The sequence below is a fragment of the Athene noctua genome, chromosome 10 (assembly GCF_965140245.1).
Source record: "Athene noctua chromosome 10, bAthNoc1.hap1.1, whole genome shotgun sequence".
In the NCBI taxonomy this organism is placed as follows: Eukaryota; Metazoa; Chordata; class Aves; order Strigiformes; family Strigidae; genus Athene; species Athene noctua.
This window is the reverse complement of record NC_134046.1, coordinates 19,899,936-19,922,915: the sequence shown is the minus strand read 5'-3', so window position 1 is coordinate 19,922,915 and position 22,980 is coordinate 19,899,936. Positions and strand designations below refer to the sequence as shown.

The 22,980-nt window shown below is 48.8% G+C and overlaps 1 protein-coding gene across 1 annotated transcript in view; it reads left to right on the top strand.

Moving 5' to 3' along the window:
* The window catches only part of RBM6 (RNA binding motif protein 6), a 59,451-nt gene extending 37,678 nt beyond the window's left edge, over nt 1-21,773 (top strand). The window contains exons 7-23 of the mRNA XM_074914293.1: nt 5,014-5,088; nt 6,777-6,837; nt 7,917-7,985; nt 9,103-9,354; nt 9,870-10,030; nt 10,778-10,875; nt 11,350-11,392; nt 11,980-12,040; nt 13,004-13,095; nt 13,785-13,937; nt 14,983-15,072; nt 15,868-15,957; nt 16,584-16,853; nt 17,434-17,508; nt 18,086-18,183; nt 19,430-19,541; nt 21,286-21,773. Of these exons, the coding sequence (XP_074770394.1) occupies nt 5,014-5,088; nt 6,777-6,837; nt 7,917-7,985; nt 9,103-9,354; nt 9,870-10,030; nt 10,778-10,875; nt 11,350-11,392; nt 11,980-12,040; nt 13,004-13,095; nt 13,785-13,937; nt 14,983-15,072; nt 15,868-15,957; nt 16,584-16,853; nt 17,434-17,508; nt 18,086-18,183; nt 19,430-19,541; nt 21,286-21,411 (1,926 nt within the window). The 3' untranslated portion in view covers nt 21,412-21,773. The remainder of the gene's footprint in view (nt 1-5,013; nt 5,089-6,776; nt 6,838-7,916; nt 7,986-9,102; nt 9,355-9,869; nt 10,031-10,777; nt 10,876-11,349; nt 11,393-11,979; nt 12,041-13,003; nt 13,096-13,784; nt 13,938-14,982; nt 15,073-15,867; nt 15,958-16,583; nt 16,854-17,433; nt 17,509-18,085; nt 18,184-19,429; nt 19,542-21,285) is intronic.
* The last annotated feature ends 1,207 nt before the right edge of the window (nt 21,774-22,980 follow it).

Here is a 22,980-nt window from a genome sequence, read left to right as displayed (position 1 = left end):
GAGAGCTGAATTAACATCACGTAAATGAGGTTAATTCTGGTATTTAATGTGACTGCTTTGCTGGGTTGCCTGTAAGCATTCTTTTATCATAATCTTTGTATGCAATTATATATCTGTTTGCAAATGATATTTTTAGTTAATTTTTAACACATGAAACCATGTCAGTCTTCTGACTTGGTTATTACTCAGCAAGAAGTATACCAGAACCTTTCAGTTCATGGCACGGATATTTTCCATTTAATCAAAGTATGAACAATGTAAGGAAATAATTAGCTGAAGTGGTGTTTGGCTTTGTGCATGAGCCAGCCTCTGGAGGAGATCTGAATATGGTCTGCTTGTGGCACAGGCACCTCCTGTACTCCCTTGGTTGCTACTCTGTGGTTGTAGCAGAGAAGGAGAAAGGAGAAAAGGAGAAAGGAGCAAACATTGACTTACTAATCCTTGTGGATTTGGGGGCTCCAGAGCTCAGCCTCAGTTCTGTTCCAGAAATGATCTGTGCCGCTCCAGGTGTGTCATCTGTAAAGCTGAGACTGACAATTGCTATTCCACTGAGTCAGGTATCTGTGGCCTTATTGTGACAGAGGATGGTGGCTTGTGGTTACCATCCCACTGGAAGAGCCAGAGCACACTTCCTCCACAGCAATCCACAGCGGTGCTGGTTGCCACATCCACATCTCTCTGTGGTTTGGCAGCCCCTGTGGTAGCTGCTGAAGCGTGACCCATAGGGTGGAATACTTGGAGAGCTGTCAGCTTATTGTTAAGAGGCTCTGAAGTGAGATTTTACTGAAAGATTTAATGTTTGGCCAAATGCAGTTAAAGCAGAAGCATGGTTTGATTTCAGGGAGTGTGCCATTCTCCAAAAGCTCTCCACGTTTCAGATTTTCTAGGTCACTCTTGGATGCTCTGTATTTTTTTTCAGAGAAACATTTAGCAAAAACTTTGACATTGATGATTTGTATTCTTCTGTCATCTCGGTCTTGGAGAGCACAGAGATACTTTTTTGGCAAGTTCTCCCCCTCCTCAACCCCCAGTCATCATCATTAGAAGGCTGTCAAGCAGAATGAAAAATACCAGCATGCCAACTGTAAATGCTAATTGACAGATAAGCAGCTGAAGTGGGTGACTCGTGCCATGCCTGACCTGCAGCAGTCTGTCTCCTGGCCCTGTCAGTAGCTTTGCTGCTTCTCGAGGAAGCGTGATCAAAGCGATCTGTGCTCACATACCTGCACTACTCGGTAGCACGCACAACTCCTGCCCATGTGAGTTAGCTGTGCTCTGTTCGGAGCAGGAGGTGAGCTCTTTCCTTGTGAAAGTAGTACGACTGCAAAGAGGTTAAACTAGAGGTGAGTTAAAACCAACCTCATGAGTGGAGGTTATGTGTGCTAGGAGTGTGGTCTGTTTTTTTTCTTACAGTTAGGCTTAGCTTTACCATTCAGATCTTACTGATGCTTTTTTAATGCTTCTGGTTCAACTGCCTTTGGGGACAAAGAGCTTGGAAACTGCTCTAGTAAAACTGTGGATTTGTTGCCGAAGCCTTGTGCCCAGCTGACGCACAGTCTCAGAAGTGCTTTTGGAAGGTTTTCATCACCTGTGGATGTCATGGCTAAGGGATTTTCCCTTTTCCTTTCCTTCTGTTAAAGTAACCTGTTCTTGTGGGGTTTGTCTCTGCCTAATGAAGGGCTTTGAGGTGTTGCTACTTGCTGTGCGCACTTTCTGCAAACAGGTTTTATGGTCTCATGGCATCACTCTGATGATGGGATTGCTCAGTTAATCAGAGTCTACTGACAGTAATATTTATGTACTAGGCCACCAGCTATTATTCCATATAATGCAGATTTTTTAGTAGCTTTAGCGAAATGGCTTGTGCTGAATTGTATCACTTAGACTAGAATCCATTATTGCGTCTCCAACAGACCTGTAAGTGAAAAAACTGTGTTTGAAAGATATCAAACAGTAGCATAAATCATTGCTCCCAGCAGTAAAGTCCTGATGCTCTGTTTTGATGAATTCGGCAATTCAGAGAAAACAGTAGAATCTGCTCATGCCCTTGGAAATCTAGGCATTTCCATGGCTGAGAGCTCAGTGTTCTAGTACTGCAGAGCTGTGCTGCCTTTTAAACCCTTCACTGGTGAGTCAACTGTGTGTTTACTGCTAGTTTTGAGGGGGAGGTTCCTGACTGGGAGGACCAGAGAGACATTTCTGTACCATACTGATTTAGAAAGAAAAGGCCAAGCTGCTCAGAGGTACAGGATGTTGAAAATCCACAAGGAGAATTAACAGGCATAGTGCAGGTGAGTCAGTGAGAGAGCTACAGGATAAAATGCATGAATATGGAAGATTGTTACAGTCTGGGTACCAGGCAGTACATGTGGCATACCTTGGGCTTACCTTTTTTTTTTTTTCTTTTTTTTTACTCCTGAAATTATCAGAAATATTTCCTGCAATTATCAGAAAATCTTTGTGATTTCCCAAAGATCTGCTCAATCGAAAGTGGTGAACTGAAAATTAGAGCATCATCCAAAACATTTTGCAGAGAAAAGGAAGAAGATATAGGTGAAAAAGACTGAGCAGTAACAGGGACTAGAGAAGATAAAGGTTCTGAAAATATTTGGGATGGAATCTAGCAATAGAATGGAGGAATGAGGAATTTAAAGTCACTGAATCCTGACAATGTGTGCCCTGAAGAAAGGACTCATTTTGGAGTGTTAAATGATGATTGCAACCTTGAAAATGACTTTATCAAAAAGAAATCAGTAAGAGAGAGCTTGTTGAAAAAGTGAGCAGGCAATCAGCAGGGTGTTAAGGAAATTAAGGAGTAATTATGCAAGTGACACTTTCTGCAGTCTCCGAGAACTGAATTTGCGGTAGAGACCAGCACCACATGCGCTTAAAAACCATTTTCCATAAACCCAAAAATAATCTTAAGGTTTTCTGGCAAGCTTTATCCTCAGTGGCTGGTAGAAGGATGGGTGAGTTGCCCTACCAGAGGAGGTTGTCCTCAGATCCAGTGGTCCTTGTTTCCCGAGCTCATAGGCAGGGCTGCAACTGCCTGCTGGGGAGCTGCTCTGTTTCCAAGGACTTTCCTGGTCTCACGGAGTGGCCGCAGCTCTGCTCATGAGGATGTGCACCCTGCCTTCTCTCCCTGCCTGTGCTCGGTGGGTCCTGAGGCAGACACAGGTGTTTCTGGCCATCCCTTGAGTGTGCAATGTGATGTGATGTGATGGGTGCCCTGCCTAGGAGAGGGAGCGTGTTCATCTCAGAGGGACCTGTAGTCCCAGTGGCACAGCCTTGATTTTCGTTTCCCTGTCTTTCTCACTTTTGTTCCTTCATGTGCCTTAAGGTGCAGACCTTCTCCTAGACATGTACAGTAGGCAATACTCCACCCTGTGAATAGATCCCGAGGAGATTCCTTGCATCTGAGGTTGCAGCACTGTGCTGTGGGTGCTCATGCCAGCCCTCAGCAAGGTCTAGGAACGGCTCAGCTTTCTGTGAGACAAAGGCAAATCCATGCTGGAAAGCAGTGCTAGAACAGCTGTGTGGCAGAAAGGAAACCCCTGAAGTGTTCAACGCATATAGGCCTGGTAGGACAGGATGGCCTTGGTCCATAAAAGACAGGCTGTGTAGCGGGGAGGTGGTGGAACCTGACCTTACAGGGCAGTGTCTTTGGTCTCCAACTTTGTCTGCTGTGTTTTTTCATAGGGGTTAAAGTATTGTTGTTGTACCGCCGCTGAGTGATTCCCTCCCATGAACTCTTCCCTCCTACTTTACATATTCCCTAGTATCTCCCTCACGTTCTGCACAGCAATTTATGCATGGATGCATTATCGTGACTTGTGAATAATAACTCTGGGAACTTGTTTTCTCATGTTTATGGTTTGCTCTGGAGGCTCTTGCATGACTCTGCTACTGGGTCAGAGTACCTGGGAAGCTTCTGACTCACCAGAGGTCCCCAAAATAGCTTGGGGCCATTTACAGCTCCCTGACTTCTGTCTGTACGATCCAGCAGTGAGCCAGAAGAGCAGCTGCTCTCCTGGGGCTTGGGAGACCTGGGTCTGAGTCTCATTATTGCCACCAAGTCTTATACTATTGGGAAATACAGACTGCGTGGTCTGGCAGTATCTCCAGTGAGATGAGATGTCTCATGGCTCCATGCATTTGCAGCTCAGCCCGCATCCTGCATGCCCAGGCATGGTTTGTTGTCTGTGGTAGATGAGAGCCACCAGGAATCCTTGCTGCTCACTGCTTTTATAGGCTGCTCCAGGCAGGAGCTGGGGGACTTGCACCTATGACTTCATTTCACCCGTAAATCATCTGCATTTCAGCAAAGCTTGTGGATTTGTTGGGCTCCTGACATCTCTCCAAAGCATCATGCATGGAGCTGAAAGCAGTGTCTTTGCAGGCAGTGGAGCTCCTCTGCTGGGGCTGCAAGGTGGCGAGGCCAGCCCCACCAGGGACTACCAGCAGAGCAGCAGCTCTGCTGGCTGCGGAGCCAGTGGCTTTGCCATGAGCTGGCATACTTCTCTGAAGGAAAGCCAGGGTTTCCAGGGTTTCATGAGTGACGTGAAGACTAACCCAAGCATGAAAATTCTCTCACCTCAGTGGCATTTTCCCTCTTTAAGTAGCTGCCTTGAGGCCAGCCTGGTGGTGGCTGGTGTGAAGGAGGCTGTCCAGCTGCCCCTTTCTAGCATGTGGACAAAAGCAGGTGAAAGCAGTCTCTCTCTTATGCTCTTGTTACTCTGTCTCTGCTCTTCCTGGGAGGTGGCAAAGCCTCTTCTGCCTAGTTCCTCTGGAGCTAACACGCAGCTTTGTGGCCCCGTGCTAGAGTAAGGCACAGGCAGTTTCCCTTCCACTTCCGTGGCAAAGCTCCAGCTAACTGAACCAGGAGACTTTCTCCCCCTTTCACCCTGTTTCACTTGTAAAACCTTTAGGAACCAGAGCTTTAACCCCTTTCTTTGCCTCTGAGTAATCTGTGTGTGCTGGGTCCATTCGTCATTTACCCCCTTGTCTCAACAGGGAACTCTTTCGATTGGTGGCAAAGAAGTGACCCTTGAGTACACTCCGTGCCCAGAGTTTTGGCGCTGCAAACGTGTAAGTATGCAATCAGAGAGCTGTGTTGTGCTTCCCCTGCTGGCTCTCATGGCAGTGGCAGCAGAGAGGATTGCTAGGTAGTTGCTCAGTGGCTGAAGGTCCTTAAGAGTAATACCTGTCCTCAAGGTTTTACCTCTTCTGAACTTCTGTAGTTTTCCCTGCCTTGTTTTTGATACCATCTGTGAGTGCATGTTACTTTGGTACAGGTAGCTGGTGGTTTATGCACAAAGCAGTTAAGTCCCTATGCAGTGGTTCCCTTTTAATGTGGGGAAAATAGGTTGTGGAGCCTTTCTCCTTAAAAAACAAAATGAGGCAGTGATTCTTCCAACCAGAAAGGAACAGGCTTTCACTTTGGTTCACAGCTGTAACCTCAAGTGTTGTCACTGCCCAGGTAACCAGAGCTTTCACCACCCTAACAGCGCAAACCACCCCTCTGTCTCACGTGGGAACCTGTGATCTAGATTTGTGTGTAGTAAGCACAGCAGGGAAGGAAGCATGGAAACGAGTCCAAGTCCAGGCAGCGGTTAGTACAGACTGGAACTGGCCCATGTCTGGGGAGGCACAGTTGCCCAAGGGTTAGTTTTGTTCCCATGCCCTTCCCGCGGTTCCCCCAGAAGAGGCGCTTGCAGGAGGCTGGGGAGGAGTGCTGGAGCAGAGGGCAGGGTCGTTGCCTGCATTCCCACTGACTGCAGACCGGGAGCTTGCAGCGGGGCAGGAAGGGACCGGTTCTAGTTAGACTCCCACCTTGACCACTGGGCTACAAAGACCCTTATCCAGGCTAATGGGACGCACTCCAGCTGCCAGCAGAGCTGTTGTTTGGTGCCTTGTCTGTGCTTCCAACGCTCCAGAGATCAAGTGGAGACGGAAGTTTCAGGCAGTGGTTTCACAACAGCTCTCAGTACAATGAGAAGCAGCTGGAGTGTATGTCCCTACTGTTGCTGTGCATAAGCATGGCCTGAAAGAGCTTCCTTGTGCCCCAGAGCATTTGCAGAGCTTCAGTTAGAGGAAAAAAGAATGATGCGAAAGAGAAGCAATGCATTTACAAAGAGCTTGAAGAGGAAGTTAGGAATGCTGTGTTCAGAAAGAGCTGTGAAGACAGGGCACTTGGCTCTTTCCGTCGTGGTTCTGGGTGGAATAACCATCCAAGTCTGTACAGCTCTACCTCTTGGTTAGCAGACACCTCTTCACTGACTCTCCCTGTGCAACAAATTACATCAGTATCTACAGTTTAGCTCAGCTAAGGTCTTTGTCACTGCTTTGGGAGTGAGTTAAGATTAGAGAACACAAAGGTAACTTTGGATCCTTTGAAACAACATGGTGGCTAGCAGTATGGTGCTAACATGCATCCTTTTGGTCCAATGTCACTTGAGAGGAGGAAGGGTCCCATCTCAAGGACTTCTGAGGTACCTCCATGGTGGGAACAAATCTGTGCTCAGAAGTTGTGTGAAAATCCTTAAGGCAATCCCAGTTGTGAGCCATGTGAGCATTCCATTCCAGCCAGGGCTCCTGCGGCCATTACCCATCCTGTCTCAAGCTCTCGCTTCAACTTTTCTGTGGCTGTTACTTACCTCCTGAAAGCATTGCAAAGTCTGGCATTCTGGAGGAAGTTGTACTTCAAAACCATACAACAGCAGTTGTACACTGCCTTCAAAACATGACTTCCTCATGCTGTCCATCTTCCATTGCAGTGTAAGGTGTGTACTGTGGGCTACAGATCTTCCTGCTCCTATTGCAAGCTGCCCAGAGATGGTGAGTATATCTAGTCCTCTCTGCTTGATCAGTTAAAAGTTTCATCTGTCCTGACAAGTAAGTTTCTCTTCTGGCTTCCATGTGTCATCCCTCTTGGAGGACTAGCTGAGCACTGTGTAGGAGGATTATTAGTTTTGCTTCATTTAGACCCTTTTCCCTATCCACACTAAAGATGTTACATGTGGCTGTGTTGCTACCAGGTTCTCTGTTCTTGTGAGACTTGGTAGAGAGGTGTCTTACTGCACAAAGGCTTTCCTTCCTATTGCTCTGCCATTGTCCTTCATCCACAGAGTTACAGGTGGTGTGTCCTCCAGGACTGTGAGCTAGTACTGCTGGCCATAGGTGAGATGGCTTCCCCTCAACCCACTTTCCTAGGGAGATGCAGTTGCACATTTTTTAGTATTCTTTTAAGGCTCTCAGATTGGAGGTGAATCCAGGATTTGAATTGCTGAACTCACCTTGCTGACTGTAAGAAGTACATGGAAATGAGTTCTGCTCCTCCTGGAGCTTCTCCTCTGCTTTTTGGGTGGGAGGGCACGAGAGCCAAGACACCCTCCCTTGAGGAGCTGATTTCTTTGGGATGAGCAGGTATTCCAGGCACTCTGTAAGCTTTGTCTCCGTATCTTTGAGCAGACTTCGGATGTTTTGTATTTCTTACCTGCATACCCCAGACAGAAGGGCATTAAAATAAATGCTGATGCAGAGCTCTTTATTTACTGAAGCACTGTCCCTGTGGTTGTGCTTTCCTTGCACTGTGGCTCCTCCATCAGCATTATGAAGGCAGATTTCGCATAGCTGGCCCAACACAACTGTGGGTTGTCATAAAACTGCCGAGGAACAAATTAAACAGAGCCTGTAAGATGCTGTGAAGACAGATTGTGGTGTGTGCTTCTTACTGACCTGCTTCTGTTGATTGTAAAAACATGTAATAAGGTAACCTCTCTGTGACTGTCCTTTAATTGCTGGGTGAAACAAAGCAACTCTCTAGACATATACAGATGTTACTGCAGCTTTGCATGAGTTCTTGTGTGCTTTGTGACTGACGGTCTTGAAATGAACCTTATATGCCTCTCTTACAGGGAGCAGGGCAGGCCCAGAGTCCAGAGGTGGTTCTGAGGGAGAGGACACATCAGCTGAGCAAGAATTCAGTAAGAGAATTTCTCTCCCTATCTCTGGGGTTGTGCCTATGTCTGTGTGATTTGCATGGGCAGTTTTCACGGCTGCACATGCAGACTGGTTTCATATGCAAATTTTATGTGAGGTTCTGCTCATGAAGTGTAGCCAAAGCTCTGCAAGCTGCAAACTGCAGACAAATTAGTACAGGCCTGTCCAACATGAGCTATGCTAACAGCCAAGCTTAAGTCAGTGTGCAGCTTTCCCAGCGTTTATGTATAAAATCATTGTGTGTTCTGCCGTGTTGCCCACTGCCCAAACAGAACGAGAGCGGGGAAGTGCTCTGGGTGACACTGAAGAGTGAAGCTTCGCTGTGCCAAGTCTTGCACTCTCATTTTTCTCTTTGTGGGAAGAGGCTTCAGCAGCAGGTGCAGGGCTGGTGATGTCTGACTTCGCAGCCGCACAGCTTTGGCTTCCCTTTCCAACAGCTTTAGAAGCTCAGGTAGCGATCTCTTTTGAAGTGAAGCCAGATGCTTCAGAGGCCCTTCAAGCACAGAAACTCGATAGGATTTATCTTCTCTGTATTGCATAGCTAGGCTGAGGGACAGGGTATTTCCACATAATATCTGCCTCATCTGTGGTAAGTAGGCACCTGATCAAAATCAGGGATTATTTTGTGATGCATTCCACTTAGAGATCATAGGGGTCTGCACCCAGTTTTCCTGCAGTGTAAAGATAGGGTGACAGTTACTAGCTGATACTGCTCAGCTATGGGTGTTCAGGAATACATCAGACATAAGGATATCACTGCTATTGCGGGTTGTTCTGCGTGTGGGATGAACATATCACACTCGTCCTTGATTCATGTTTTCCCAGGCAAAAGCCTATCCTAAAAGGAGACCAGAAAGCCTCTTGTCTCTGACAGGAGAGGTCAGGTAAAGGAGCCCAACATGAAACAAGGCAGTGGAAGCGTGAGCAGTATCTAGCTTGTCTTTTACACGCTGTGTGTCTGCAGTGTGTTAAGACAGGGGGATATGGAAAGGGCAGAACAGGTTAGCCTTTTATAAGGCATGCTGCTGCAGTGGCCAAAAACCAGGAGAATACATGCTGAAACACTGTATGTGATACCATTCCATTTCTCCTCTCTGATAGCGGAGACAAAGCTTGAAAAACCTGAGCAGGAGTTATCAGGACAACCAGGATCTCCAAAGCAGCCTGTCCAGCCCTCTGTTCCTGCTCCACAGCAGGAGTGTCAGCCTCAGGAACAGGAGCCAAGGAAGAGAGATGAAGGGAGAGAGCGACGGCCCTCACAGGAGAAAAGAAGGGACATGGACCGGCACCAGGAGCTGCCTTCTCAGAGAGAAGCAGAGGAAGCCACACCACAGGATGGTGGAGGAAGCAGAAGTGAGTGACACAGGGCCCAATTTGGATTTCTCTTGCTTGCACTCTGTGAGGCCATCTGCAGAAAGGGCAGCATTTCACTAAAACCTCTGGAGGCTGTTTCTATGTTGTGCAAATCCATGGCATCAAGTAACGGTGGGCTGTCCAGCTCCAACAGTGCTGGTGAATTGCCTTTAGGAAAGTTAGTTCAGGGCAAGTGGCTTCAGGATGGTGCAGTTAACTTAGCACAGCATCAACAGTCTCTTTGGCCAGAAGGTACCCTGGGCTGAGCTCCTCTGTGGAGGGGTCCACCTTCTGCTGTTTTCTGGGAAGGAAAGGTTAGCAATTGGAGGCACTACTCTGAGGATCTTCCAAAGTGGAGAGAAAAAAGCGATGGCTTCCAGACTCAACCGCAGGAAGCCATGCTGTTGCTTTGAGTGGATTTAGTTTTACCTGTGCTGTCATAATAAACTTAGATTTGAATTATCTTTTTTTACTGCTTTTTCTTTCCTGGCCACTTCCCTCATTGTGCTGCACAGCAATTATGCTGAAGCGTATTACTCGATTCACCCCACCAGAAGTGATTGTGGGGCTCCTGGCCCCATACGTGCGTCTCTCCACATCCAGTGTGCGCATCATGAAGAACAAGGCTGGACGGATGGGGCAGACCTATGGCTTCATTGAACTGGATTCACATGCTGTAAGTAGTTTCCTGCTTTCGCATGCTCTCTCTGTTGGCATCTCTAGTCTGTAGAAGTAGAGAAACCACAGAAATAGAAGAAATAGCTGTACTTGTGAGGCAGCTGTCCTGGAGTGAGTCCTCTCTTCTGCTTGTCTGGCTAGGTACAGGGAATATCTGATACAGCTGTTGCTCTCTGGCTTTAGGAGCCAAGGACTGTCTGTTGTCACAAGCTGTGATGCTGAGTGAGTTTCTTGCCTCACTACATTTCTTTGTAGACCCTCTTAAACTTGAACACCTCTTGCACAGATATTTTGTTTGCAGGGAACTTGAATTCAATGGTTTCCGTCTGCAGAAGGCAAGAATCTTCATTAACAGGCAGTCCCACATTGGAGGGTTCACATTTTCTAGTTCTGGGTGACTCCCAGACCCCATAGCTATGCTTTGGCATTTGTCCAGAGGGTGTTCACCAAACGCCCTCTCTGGGGAACAGCAGCCACGGTGCTACATTGTCTAGCAGCCCTAGGGGAATATAGTCCCTAGGTGGCTGCTGAAAATGGTCATAGGACAAGCAGAGAACCTAACAATGCATTTATGCTTTGCGTTGCATCCTAAATACCTTTCATTAATATTTATACAAAGGTGGTGTTTTTCTTGTCCTACTGTGATCATCACGGAAGCACAAAGTCTTCTTTTCAGGCAGGCTGGAGTTGGGAAATGGGCTTATGTTTCCTTCTCATGGATGTGAAATTCTCATTTCTTTTACAGGAAGCGCTGAGGTTGCTAAAGATACTGCAGAATCTGGATCCCCCTATCTGCATTGATGGACGTACAGTGGAAGTGAATCTTGCTACAGGGAGGAGAAGGTATAGACAGATGAGGCAGTAGGCTTGTCCTTCATGCAGTGTGCTTCAAGGCTAGAGCTGTGTTGTCAGGCCAGGTGCTTAAAGGTTGGCACATGAATTATTACAGCCTAAAAATGTGTTGAAGAGGTGAAGGCATCAGAGCTAGAAGAAACTTTGGTGCTTGAGCAGTATGGGATTAATCATCATATTGCATGGCCTCTTGTTGTCCAGCCATCGCATCCCACTGTGAGGGAATTAATGGGTTTAGCTTTTCAAAAAGAGTTGAGAGATGCATTTTTGCGGACACAAGAGTGTGCTCATAACTCTTGTGGTGACAGTGATCTGCAAAGTCTCTGTCTCCTGGGACGGACACAATCCAGCATGTGGCTAACAAAGATGGTCTTTCTACCTTTATGGGTCCTGCTGATCATTTTGAATATACTGACGTTAATGTGAAGCCAGATTGACATTAACCTGCAACCTTTATCTCAACAGGAATGACTATGGGGAGCATGGTGACAATTCCTACTATGGCCCGGTAGGTCTGCACAGCTTCCCTGCAGGTCGCCAGAAAGGGAGGGAGCACTGGGGGTGATAGTCTTGGCCTTGTTAGGCTTTTTCCCTTTGGGCTGCTGAAAGTTCAACATGTTTGAAGACGGGATGGTAATGCTCAAGTATGCTCTTCACAGCTACTCTGCCCCTAACACTTATAATGTGCATAGAAGTGCAAGTCAGAGTGCAGATGCTGCTTGAGGGAGTTTGGGGCTGGATTACTCTCTACCATGCTTTTACAGAGTGATCTGATGACTGATCTCAGTTCCTGGTGTGAATGTCTCTTCTCCAGGGGTTGTTACTAGACTGCAGGGCTCTTTGTACTGAATGGGCTGGAGGCTTTGGTATGGATTGCCATGAGCACCTCATTTAAAGATTTATGGAAGCTACAGAGGTCTTGTGCTTAGCAACACTGTCCATTGCTCTGTATGTGAAAAGCTATGTCTGCTTGTGCTCTATTTAGGGTAGCTAAATAAGCTGTTTTCCTGAACTTTGGGCCTGTGAGAGGAAGGAGAAGCAATATGATGTTTGTCAAAGAGTCTCTGATCTGTTTGTGTTGTTCAATTACTCCAGGGCAGAAGGGGTATGAGAGACAGGAGGGGCGGCGAATCACAGAGACGCACCAGAGCACAGTGTAAGTTAAGCTCTGCCTCACTCCTACTGTGGAGACTTTTCTTCCTTAAAAGGGCACTGACATGTAGAAATCAGCCCAAAAATATTTTTAAAGGCTAGGAGTAGGTTTGTTTGCTACACCCACTTCTGAGTTCCTTTGCCAACTTTGTTTAGTCACATTTTCCTATCTGATGATGTGTTTCTCTCTTACTGTGCAAAACTACAGGCAGATAAAGGAAACTTGCTGCGTGCTTTTCCTTGTTGTGGTAAACTGGTGGGATAAAATCAGCCTGGCAATTACGAGATGAGACGGAAGAAAATACACTTTATGCAGCAGTGCCAGTAGCTGGAAGAACATTCCTGATTGTTTTACTAACTTACATGTAGTATCGCTGAGCTCTGTCTAATAACACTTTAGAAAGGAGAAGCATTCCTCGCATTATGGACGTACCCTTAAGGCCTTTGGCTTTTCCTGTAGAAACAGTTTGCTCCCCTTTTCCTTTCATGAACCCACGGGCGGAAGGGATGTGGGGAGTGCCATCACTTCAAGCAGCAGACTGTTTGAAAGAGCACAAACCTTCCTTGTTCACAGGGGTGGGTGGACAGAGAGCCTTTTACTCATTACCCCATTCTTAGGGAAATTACTGGATTTTGTGTCTTTGCCCGGGTCAACTGTTGTGGTCTGGTGATCTCAGCACAGCCCCTGTGAGTGTGTTTTGATATGGAATTTTGCCAGAGTCCCAAACCAGAAAAATTTGGTTTAGAAAGAGAATTTGAAAACCTATCTCCCTTCTTGCTCCTTAAAAGAAAAGAAGATGTAGATCAAGTGATACGAGGAGACTCATACCTCTCTTGCCAGGAGAGAAAAATTCTTCTTTCCCATGCTTGATCCTTCCACCAGTGTAATATTTGCTCATGCTTTTGTTGTAAAATGCAAGTTCTGCCTTTGGAAGATTCTGGTGTTAACTCTTGTCTCTCTGTTCAGCTCCATCAGATGTGTCCACATACATTTATGATCCGGAAACTGGGAATTACTATGATCCCATAGCTGGGACATACTATGACCCCAGAACTCAGGTGAGTGCGTAGAAAGGAAGCTTTACACACAGTCTGTTCTTGCAAACTGCCCTTCTCTGGAGAGATTTTGCAGCTAGATCCTGAAGACAGGCTAGCACAGGGCAGTATAGAGGTTTCTCTCACTCAGTCCTCTGACCTGTATGAAGGGATACACGTTCTAAAATATCAACTTAATGAGAGGCTAGGAACCCATTACCTGTGTGTTGAACCAGTTACTGTAGGTGCCTCTGGCCTCTGAAGCCCTGCCTCTGGAGGTCCCCTCTTCACTGAGTAGACATATGGGCAGAGCATCCTTGCTAGATTTTACTGAAGACATGTGATATGTGACTCTGTATTAAGAGATGGATAGCAGAGCTCAGTTTTCATCTGTGGTCTCTTTGCTCCCCGACCCCAGCCAACAACAGTTACAAGGATGCTAAAAAAGCGCCATCAGCAGATGTTCTCTGGGACTATCATCTTGGTTTTGTGATACTGGAGATGTTCATATTCTGGGCGAGCAGGGCAGTGCTCTGATGACCTGGCTGTGGTAGACTGTCTTCTGCCCCAGCTGAGTTCTGAAGCCTTTGTCCTCAGCTGCCTGAGGCTCTGCTGTCCCTTCTTACTGGGCTGGTCTCCCCAGCCTAAGGCCAATAAACCTCATAAGGAGATCGCAGGGGTTTGGCTAAGTCTGTTCTAAATGCCTCTTTCAGAGAGAAGTCACGATAGACCGAGAAGCCTGCTCATCACCTACAGAGAGCAGAAGGCGGCGGCATGGGAGCCAAGAACGGACAAATGAAAGGAAGGAGCCACACAGCAGGGACAATAGGGACAAAAAGGAGAAAGGGAAAAGTACTTCGGCTAAGGTAAATCCTTCAGGCATCAGAATGATCAGAGATCTGAGGCCAGGAGGCTGAGATAAGAGAGGTCAGAAAATAGAGAGTAATTTATAGAGAATTCGAAAAGGGAGAGACAGTGAGAGAAGACGATGAAATACGTGGGGTCAGCAGCAGGCCAGGAATGTGGTGGTTGTCCAGCCAGGTGGGAGTAAGTTCCTGAATTTTTTTCTCTTGTGACATTAAGTCAGGGCTTCTCATCCCTTCCTTATCATAAAGGATTCAGAAACATTCAGGTAACTGAGACATGCATTTCACTCCCACTGCTGAAAGCACACAGCTATTGTAATAGAGCCAACAATAAAATAGCTGAGAAGTTTAAACATACCAAATCAGATAATAACAGAGACTGAGCTCTCTCCTAACTGCAGTTTCTGCCCCCTGCAAACATCACAGACAGGCAGAAAGATGAGGCAGGCAGTGAAGATGGACTGCAAAGGTGAACTGAGCTCAAATGCAGATACAGCCTGTATGGTCCCCTCAGAGCTCCAGCTGTGGGACAGTGCCCTTCAGTGCTGCTGCCAGAGAGCAAACAGTGTCTCCCCAGTGTGGGAGCTGCTGGTTGGGAGTAGCTGCCCAAAGTGATGTTTGAGCATGGGTGTTTGAGCACAGCCCAGTGCTATGATACTGACTGGGCCTGAGGAATGCCTGGAGAGTTGGTAGAAGTGATTTAGCCATGAATGCAGAAACTTTGTTTTCTTCTATGCCTTTCGGTCTGGATATGCTCTGTGGCATGACCTGTCCTGGGCAGTTGGGACCCAAGGGGTGTAATTGTCCCAGAGGCCAGCCAAGGAGTCTCCATGGTATGGAGAATGCCTGCTTTCAGGGTCACTGACATAGGGGAAACACGGTCTTGTCTGAGTGGAGGATGGAAGCACCTCCAGTAGAATTCTTCCCATCATTTCTCCTGGCTGCCCAGTTTCTGTGGATGCTCAGAAGTAGCTTCTTGGTTGCTCTGTGCACTCTCTGACCCCTGTGCTGCTGATGGCCTAATGCCCCATCTTGTTTTTTTCAGAATGAGCCTGGAGAAGAGAGGTTCTTTGCAGAAGATGTCTTCAAAAAGCCATTGCCTCCCTCTGTGAAAAAGGATGAGAGTGCAGGCCCGGTAAGTTGTTGCACAGCTTACACTGTCTTACACTTCTTACACTGTCTTCCACAGTCAAATAGGAGTAGCTAACAAACTGCTTAATTAGAGCATGTCCAGGGCTTCAGACTAGTTCTCTGTAAAGCATGTGGATGTGAAGCCTCACCCCAGCCTACTCTGTGCTGCTGAGCATACAAGTGAGCATCGCAGGCTCATCCTGTTGCAGTATTGGGTGACTGTAGTCTCTGGTGTTCTGTGTCCAGTGTAAGGAAGATCCCGAAAACACCACCATCCTGGTTGAGCCTGACCATATATTGTGCCACAGACACAGCAGCGAAAACTGGTGTCGTCCTTTCCCATCCCCACCTATAGTACTTGTGCTTAGTCTCACCTCTCACAGGCAAGCAGGACTGTAACTCTTCCTGGAGTGGTGGGTTTCTCTGCTCCCATGCTGGCTGGCTATGGGGGTGGCTTTGTGCCTGGTCCCCATGTCCATTGTGCACACACAGATGTGTCCAAATGTGACCTGGCCCTGCCCCAGTTTCTTCACTGGTCTGAGGCACAGCTGGAGCTGGTGTCAGCACCACAGTCCAGCCACTTGGGACAGCACGGTGAGCTGCTGCAGCTGTCCCTGAAACCAAGGGCATTGCTCCAGGAGAGCTGTGAATTCCCCAGAACAGGAATGTCTCCCACCAAAAACACCACCTCATTTCTACCAACTGCCTGGTTTCCTTGGAGGCCTGTTTAAATGAGTGTTTAGCTGTTGTGTACACTGAGTCCACGCTATGGTGGTCTTAACACCTCATCTTGTTTCAGAATGAGACTGGAGAGGAGAAGTTCTCTGCAGAAGACGTCTTTAAAAAACCATTACCTCCCTCTGTGAAAAAGGATGAGAGTGCAGCCCCTGTAAGTGCCTTCATAAGATTTGGTTTTGCCTTGTTTGGGCCTGGGTACAGTGCTAGAGAGGCTCACCAGAACCTGACCATGACCTTGGATGGCAGAGCTGCCAGCTTCTCATGCCAGAGGAGGGACCATTGGAGATGGAATGGTGAAGGCAGTTCGGTTTATAACTCTGAGCTTGTTTGTGTGCTTCTAGCATGGGGAAATTTAATACCTACATTTAAGCCATGTCTCCTCACTCAAGCAGTCCTCAGGCAGAAAACTTCCAGCCGCCTCCAGACTGAGGAAGGCCAAACCTCACTGATCTCCATTGCTAGAGGAAGTGACTGACAGCAACTCCCTGCCAAATAGCTGCTGCTTCAGTCAGCTTGTGCTTAGGTGTGTGGCAGGTTGGGAAAGCCTGGCACCAAGGCACGGCCTGTCTAAAGAACAGAAAGGTTTCTGCCCTGTGGTGTTTAAGTGCTGGTCAGCCAGCTTCTTTCCATTCCCAGTCTGTGCTGCTGGGATGCTGCTCTCAAGCTCTTGGGAATGGAGACAAAAGTTGTGGGGAGATTGGTCGGGGAAGCAGATCCCCACATGACAGGGCAGGCTTGATGTTACAGATTGTCACACTTTTCTGCCCCTTCCCTCAGCCCAAGGTGGTGAACCCTCTGATAGGACTTCTGGGAGAGTATGGAGGAGACAGTGACAATGAAGAGGAGGAGGAAGAGGAGGAGCAGTCACAGGCTCAGTGGCTGCCACCTCCCCACCCCCCAGCACAACGCGAGGAGCAGCCGAGGAAGGCCAAGGCCAGTGACGACAAGCTGACCGACTGGAACAAGCTGGCCTGCTTGCTGTGCAGGAGGCAGTTTCCCAACAAGGAAGTACTCATCAAGCACCAGCAGCTTTCCAACCTGCACAAGGTGTGGGGGAGCTGGTGGCTGTGTGTGTGCTGCAAGCTGCCTTTGGCTGAACAGCTCTGGGATCTGCACGGGAGAAATGCAGCGGTTGGGTGGGAAGAGCAGTGATGGATTTGACACAGTAGCAGGCAAAGTGCCCATCCAAGCTGTGTTCAAAGCATTGTGTGAGCTGCTTGTTCCTACAACAGGAGTGCTGTAACATCAAGGTGTGACTTTCTAAGCTGTAGCGAGATAGCTAAGGCTTGGAGAGAGTGGGGTGCTGACACACACAAGTGTGGTAGCAGTAAGAACTTAGCACATCCCCCCCCCCCCCATGTTCTGTGCTGTCTTTGAGCTCTTGCTTCTAGGAGGCCCAAACTGCGTGCAGGTTAAAATAGGACTGGTTTTCTTCCTTACTGTGGAGAGGAAGGGCTCCTGGCCTCTGTGGGGGAGCAGGTAGTCTGGGCTGCAAGAGAAGCTGCTGCACCTGGTGTAGTGCAGGTGCAAGAGCGTGCTGCTTTATCTGTGCTCCTTATGGGTGGAGCAGCTGACCCTCACAGCTTGTATTCTTTGCTGACACTGGCCACTGTTTTCCTCCTTCCAGCAAAACCTGGAGATACATATGAAGATCAAACGATCTGAGCAGGAACTGGCGTATTTGGAGAAGAGAGAGCGTGAGGTGGGTCGGCGGTAGTGGGCAGATGTGTTTGTGGGTCTGCACTAGGGGGATGTTGGTTGCAGGCAGACCCTCCACCTATGCACCTGTATCTGCAGCCATTTCATGCCTCTCAAAGGGTCTTAGACTGAACTGTGGACACACTCTGCACTTGGACTTGTAGATAGTGCTGTGACTTCTAAGGTCTCCCTTTTCCCAGAAGCTCCCAGAGTGTGCTTCTGTTGTCCTGAAAGCCAGTGGTGGGCTCTGGGCTAAGTGGGACCCAAATTTCTGTCTAAAACTGGTGTGGTGTGTGGGTCTAGGAATGAGAGAGCTGTAACTGTCCGTTGTTTGGAAGGTAGCAGAGCTGCTCCGAGTGCCATAGCTGGAAGGCTGCAACCACAGGTCTGTGTCAGCCCAACAGATGCCGTCAGGACAGAATAAGTGGATTGTGGGTCCTAGAAATATTCAGTGTTTGTGGGTCCCTAGGACAGATTTCCAGCTAGCTGAGGATGAGATAGCCTTGGCTGCAGAGCAGTCTCCTGTGGAGTCTTGAATACTTCATAGCTCCTGTACTTACTTTATTCTTTCTGTTATGAAGGGGAGATATAAAGACAAAGGAAATGACCGGAGAGAGAAATTCCAGCAGATGGATTCACCAGAGAGGAAACGACTCCGATACGACCGGGACTCGGAGAGGTAATGGCTGCTCTTGGTTAGGTCTCTGGGGCTGCTGATGCCGGGATGGCGCGTGTGCTGCTGGTGCACCAGGGCCAGGAATCAGCCGGGGGTAGATCTGCAAGAGTAACAGCCAGACAGGCTGTGATTCTTATGGGTAGATTTCCCCAAAGTGTGAGCCTGTCATGCTGCAGGACATCTCAGAGAGGGCAAGAGAAGGCCAAGGGTGCAGGAAACCAGGGTTTAGGGGAGAGCAGAGAGAAGCTGCCTGGTGCTGGAGGGGTGAGATGGGAGTTTGAGAGTGTGCCTGGCCAGGCACAGGCAGTGGAATGCAGACTGTTCCCATCCACCCCGTCCTTAAGGCACTTGCTGTCCTCCTGTCCTGGCAACTAGCCACTGAAAGAAAGAGCAAAGCTGCGTTTCATCTGTTCCACTGACTCAGAGGAACACTAGGAGCTGTTTCCATCTCATTCAGAGTAGGTGGAGGAAGAAAGTGCGTGCTGTGCGGAGCTCTCGAAAGGCCTGCCTGCTGCAAGCTCGCGTGTTCCAGTGGGCTGAGGAGCTGCTAGGCATGTGTGGAAGACAACTGATTATGTGCCTGATCCCTTCTGGTCCAGCACCTCGGAAGGATACCTTTCCTCTGTTTTGCAGTTTAAAAATCCACATCTTCCCTTTCCTATGTTTTCCTGGAATAGCTGTGGATAAACTAAAGCAGTTTGTGTGCAGTGTCATCAGCAGCCAGAAAGTAGAACTTGCCTGAAGGAAGCTATTTTTTATGCTGAGCGGTTTTTCAAAACTATGGGGTTTGATTAATGATCTTGGATGTGTAATGACTAGGTGGGAGAAAGGGTGTCTGACATCTATTGAGCAAAATGACCACAGCACTGGGAGAAAACAAAGATCTAACAGAGCATCAGGGATTAGACTTCACTTTCTAGCTCTTGCTACAATTCGAATTGAGAAACACAAGCACAAAATACTCCTGGCTTGCTTATACCAGAAATGTTTTGGAGCCTGAGCTCATTTCCTGTGCCCTGGTGTATTTTCCCCTGAGGTGGGACAAGGATTTATGCAGTCAAAGGTGTCTGAGGCCTTCACACAGAATCCACAGAGTTGGTTTCCTTGGGCGGTGTGCTTCCTGCAAGCAGCTTGGATATCCCTCAGGAGAGGTTGGAATGTCAAGGAAGGTGCTGTTAGCAGAGCTAAAATCCGTGGTATGTGTTTGAAGCATTGCAAAACCAGACAATTGATTCTGCCTCTTCTGCAGTGACTATGACCCAAGGATTGATAGTAACAACAAAGGGAACCGAATGTTGCAGTCCACGGGATGGAAGAAGGGCTTTGGCCACAACCAGCAGGGCACAACATCACCAGTGGAGGTGAGTCTTCCCTTCCTTTCAAAACACATCCCTGTCCTGCAGCTGGTAATGTCCCCCAAGCCAGCTGGAACAAGAGTCAGGCTGCAAGTCTCGGCACCCACTTGATGAAATAATATGTGTGCGCTAATTAACTTTGTAGGCTGGGAGGGGCTGCAAGTATGTTGGTGGTGGAAAAAGGTTAGAATTTATATGGATCTGGAGGGGCTGAGAATAGAGTAGCAGTGAGTAGGGAGGGTGTGAGCGTCTGATTAGTACCTGCCCACTGGGGTTTGAGCAGGTCACCAGCTCAGTGCTGTGCAGCCATGTGAGCTGGGGGTAAAGGTGACCCTGCTCCGGAGAGGTGTGAGCGCAGCCAAAGCCGCGGGGCACGTGAGGCAGTTTGTCTGCTCTGCTTGTGAGGCTCTCGCTGCCGTTCTGGACTCTGGACTTCGGAAGGGAGTACTGGGGTAACTGTCTGATGAGGAGCGGAGTCCCCATCAGGGGGCTTCTGGGATAGGCAGGGTTGGGTAGATCCTGCCTTCTGGGACAGACTGATCTCCCAGTGACCTTAATTTGCTGCAGAGGGTTTATCTGACAAGCGGCCTGGGGCAGGGACAGCTCTCCCTTGTCCAGGGGCACGTGAGCAGCCGTGCCCTTGCGGCTGCCGTCACTTGGTCACTTGTGGTGCAGGTTTGTTGCCTGGCTGCCTGGTGTCGGTGCCTCGCCGAGGGGCGGGCGGCTTGCAGCGCAGCTCACGTTGTGACATTCAGCTTGCAGACGAGTATATCATTAAAGGCAAATATTTGAGGCTTTGTGACGTGTGTTTGCTTGAGCCCACACACACAAGACAAGATTTCCTCTTCAGTGCAGACAGCAGGAACCAGCCCCAGCTGTTGCTCAGTCCTCATGGAGAGTTTCTTGTGGCCATAAAACGAGCTTTGTCAAAGAGCCAGCTCCAGCCATGCGCTCTGGGAGGTCTGACCTCTGACCAGGGCTCCTTGGACTGGATGGGGGAGCTGACTGCAAAGCACAGCCCTTGCACAATTCCTATAAAGGCCTCACAGAAGAGCCCTAGAGATGGGCTTTCTTCTTGCTTCCAAGTCATGCTGGGCAAAGCCATGTGCCCACTTCAGTCCCACAGGACTTTGATCTCTCAGCCTAATTGATGACATCTCTGGTGTTCAGTAAGTCGGACTTAAAAGCAAGAGAAGCTTTCAGCCTTGGGCCTGCTCTCCTGGGCTAACTCTAGGTAGGTATTATTGAATAATTGAGATGCTGGCTGCAAAAGCCAGTCGTTAAAAACTGGTTGAAATTCAAAGTGAGCTACCAGAGCCCACGGGAACTCTATTAGAGGAGAGAACAGCTGAGCTTGTGCAAATGCAGGCTAACTGCAAACAGCTCCCCGGGAGCCCAGCTCTCTTGCTGGCACTTTCCTTTGCTGTGTTTCGATCCCCGCTCGCACACAGCTGCCTCTCGCCTGCCAGTGCTGCCTGTTTTGGCTGCCCGCTCCCAGCCCACCGTATGCTCGTGTTAGTCTGTGGTTTCATTCTCGCTGGGCATTTGCTGACTGTGTTTCCGTGGCCCACAAAGGGACAATAGTTTTTCCTGAACAGCTTTTGGAGAAACACAGTACACTTGCTGTTCCTTCTCTCCTGGATCCACACAGGAGCAGTCAGCTGTCCTGAAGCAACCCAGGGGAAGCTTTTTCTTTATGGGCAGCCAGCAAAGAGGAGAAATCACTAATACAAGCTGTGTCTGTTTTCAGGCAGAAAATAGGAAGAAGGGCCCTGGCCTGGGGGCCCAAGGGAAGCCCAGCAAGAGGCAGTCCAGCGAGACCTACCGTGATGCCGTCAGGAGGGTCATGTTTGCCCGCTATAAGGAACTTGAGTGAATGGTGGAGAAAACCCCAAGCTCGTCTCTCTCCATCTCTGTCTTTTTCTCTCTGTGTCATGTTCTTCTGGGGGTTTGGTCTTTTTTTTTTTTTTTTTTTTTTTTTTGAAGTTGTTACAGGTTTTGCTGCTAGAATTTTTTTAATAAAACTGAAAATTTGTCAGTGCTTGTCTCTTGCCTAAAATGGTATGTTTTAAAAGCATGTGATGCTTTGGAAGATTCCCATCATGTTTTGCTCTCTGCTGATGAGGTCCTTGGGAGTCATAGCCATGGCAGTGGGGCTGGGACAGGTTTAGTCACTTGGTGGCCCTGCCCAGCAGTGCCACTGTCCTGCAGTGTGTTCCCTGCCAGCTGAGGGATGGGTGCTCCTGGTGCTGTGTACTCACGGGCCAGAGTGTGAGCTGGGAGCAGGGGACGGCCCCGAGGCCTGGGGTGACCAGTGCGAGATTCATGCTGGCAGTTAGCAAGAGCTCAGTGGCTAAAGGTGTGGTCTCACTCGGTGGCATCTGGGCTTCCCAACCAGGGCAGAGCCGTCCCCTTCCTGCCCACAGAGCCCAGGGAGTGCTGGGTCATCAGACAGTGTTGGGGACCCTCATGGGGATGCGGCCATGCTGGGCCAGGGTGCCAGGGCTGTGTAGTGGCCTGCAAGGGACTCCCTCTGTCAGAGGAGAAGCCACGTTGAGCAAGTGCTGCCTGTGCAGCGCCTGGAGGTGCAGGGGTAGCTCCTAGGCAAGAATGTGGAATGGGGACGGGTTGGCTGAAGCACAGTGTGTGTGTGTGAGCATGGCAGGGACCGCGGGTGACAAGGCTGAGTGTGGCCTGTACGGAGAAGGATGATGATGATGGCGGCAGCCAGTGGGAGCAGGTTCTCTGCCTGCTGAGAGAGAGAACAGCAGGATTTGGAGATGAAGGGACCTGTCCAAGCTGCATTACCTGGTCTCCAACACAGGCAGCCCCAGAGGACTGGGGGGGCCTTGCTTGCTGGCACCCTAGTCCTCGGTGCTGCACCCAGCGATGGTGGAGGTGGGGACGACCATTGCAGTGCTGGTGAGTACATGGGTGTGAGGAGGAGGAACACCTGTGCCCAGGGCAAGTCGTATTGTTTAGCAAGGGTCTGTAACAGCCCCCTTCTGCCAGGGAGCCCCTCCGTGTCGGGTCTAGGGGCTCCTGTGCAAACTGGGGGAGAGGAGCTGCTCAAGAAACTTGCTTTAGAGAACCATGTGAAAGTTCAAATGGAGGAAGGGTCACTTCCATGCTTGTGAGTTGAAGCAAAGACACTTGGGGACCACATGGCACAACCAGTGGCCAGGAGCGGCTTGCCTGGGTCTGTAGATTGGGAAGCTCTGGGTAATGACAATAATGGTGCTTTTAATGGGCATATGGCCGATAACCCCGAAACCACAGAACCCCAATAGCTCTGTAAGAGTGGAAATAGTGAGGAATTATTGCAAACTAGAGCTTGAGTGAGTAATGCAAAAATCTCAGAGAGTAGCAACCCTTTGCATGCCTCCTAGTGATCTCCACATGAGGGTGAAGAATTTGGAAAGACATGCAGAAGGAGGCCCTGACT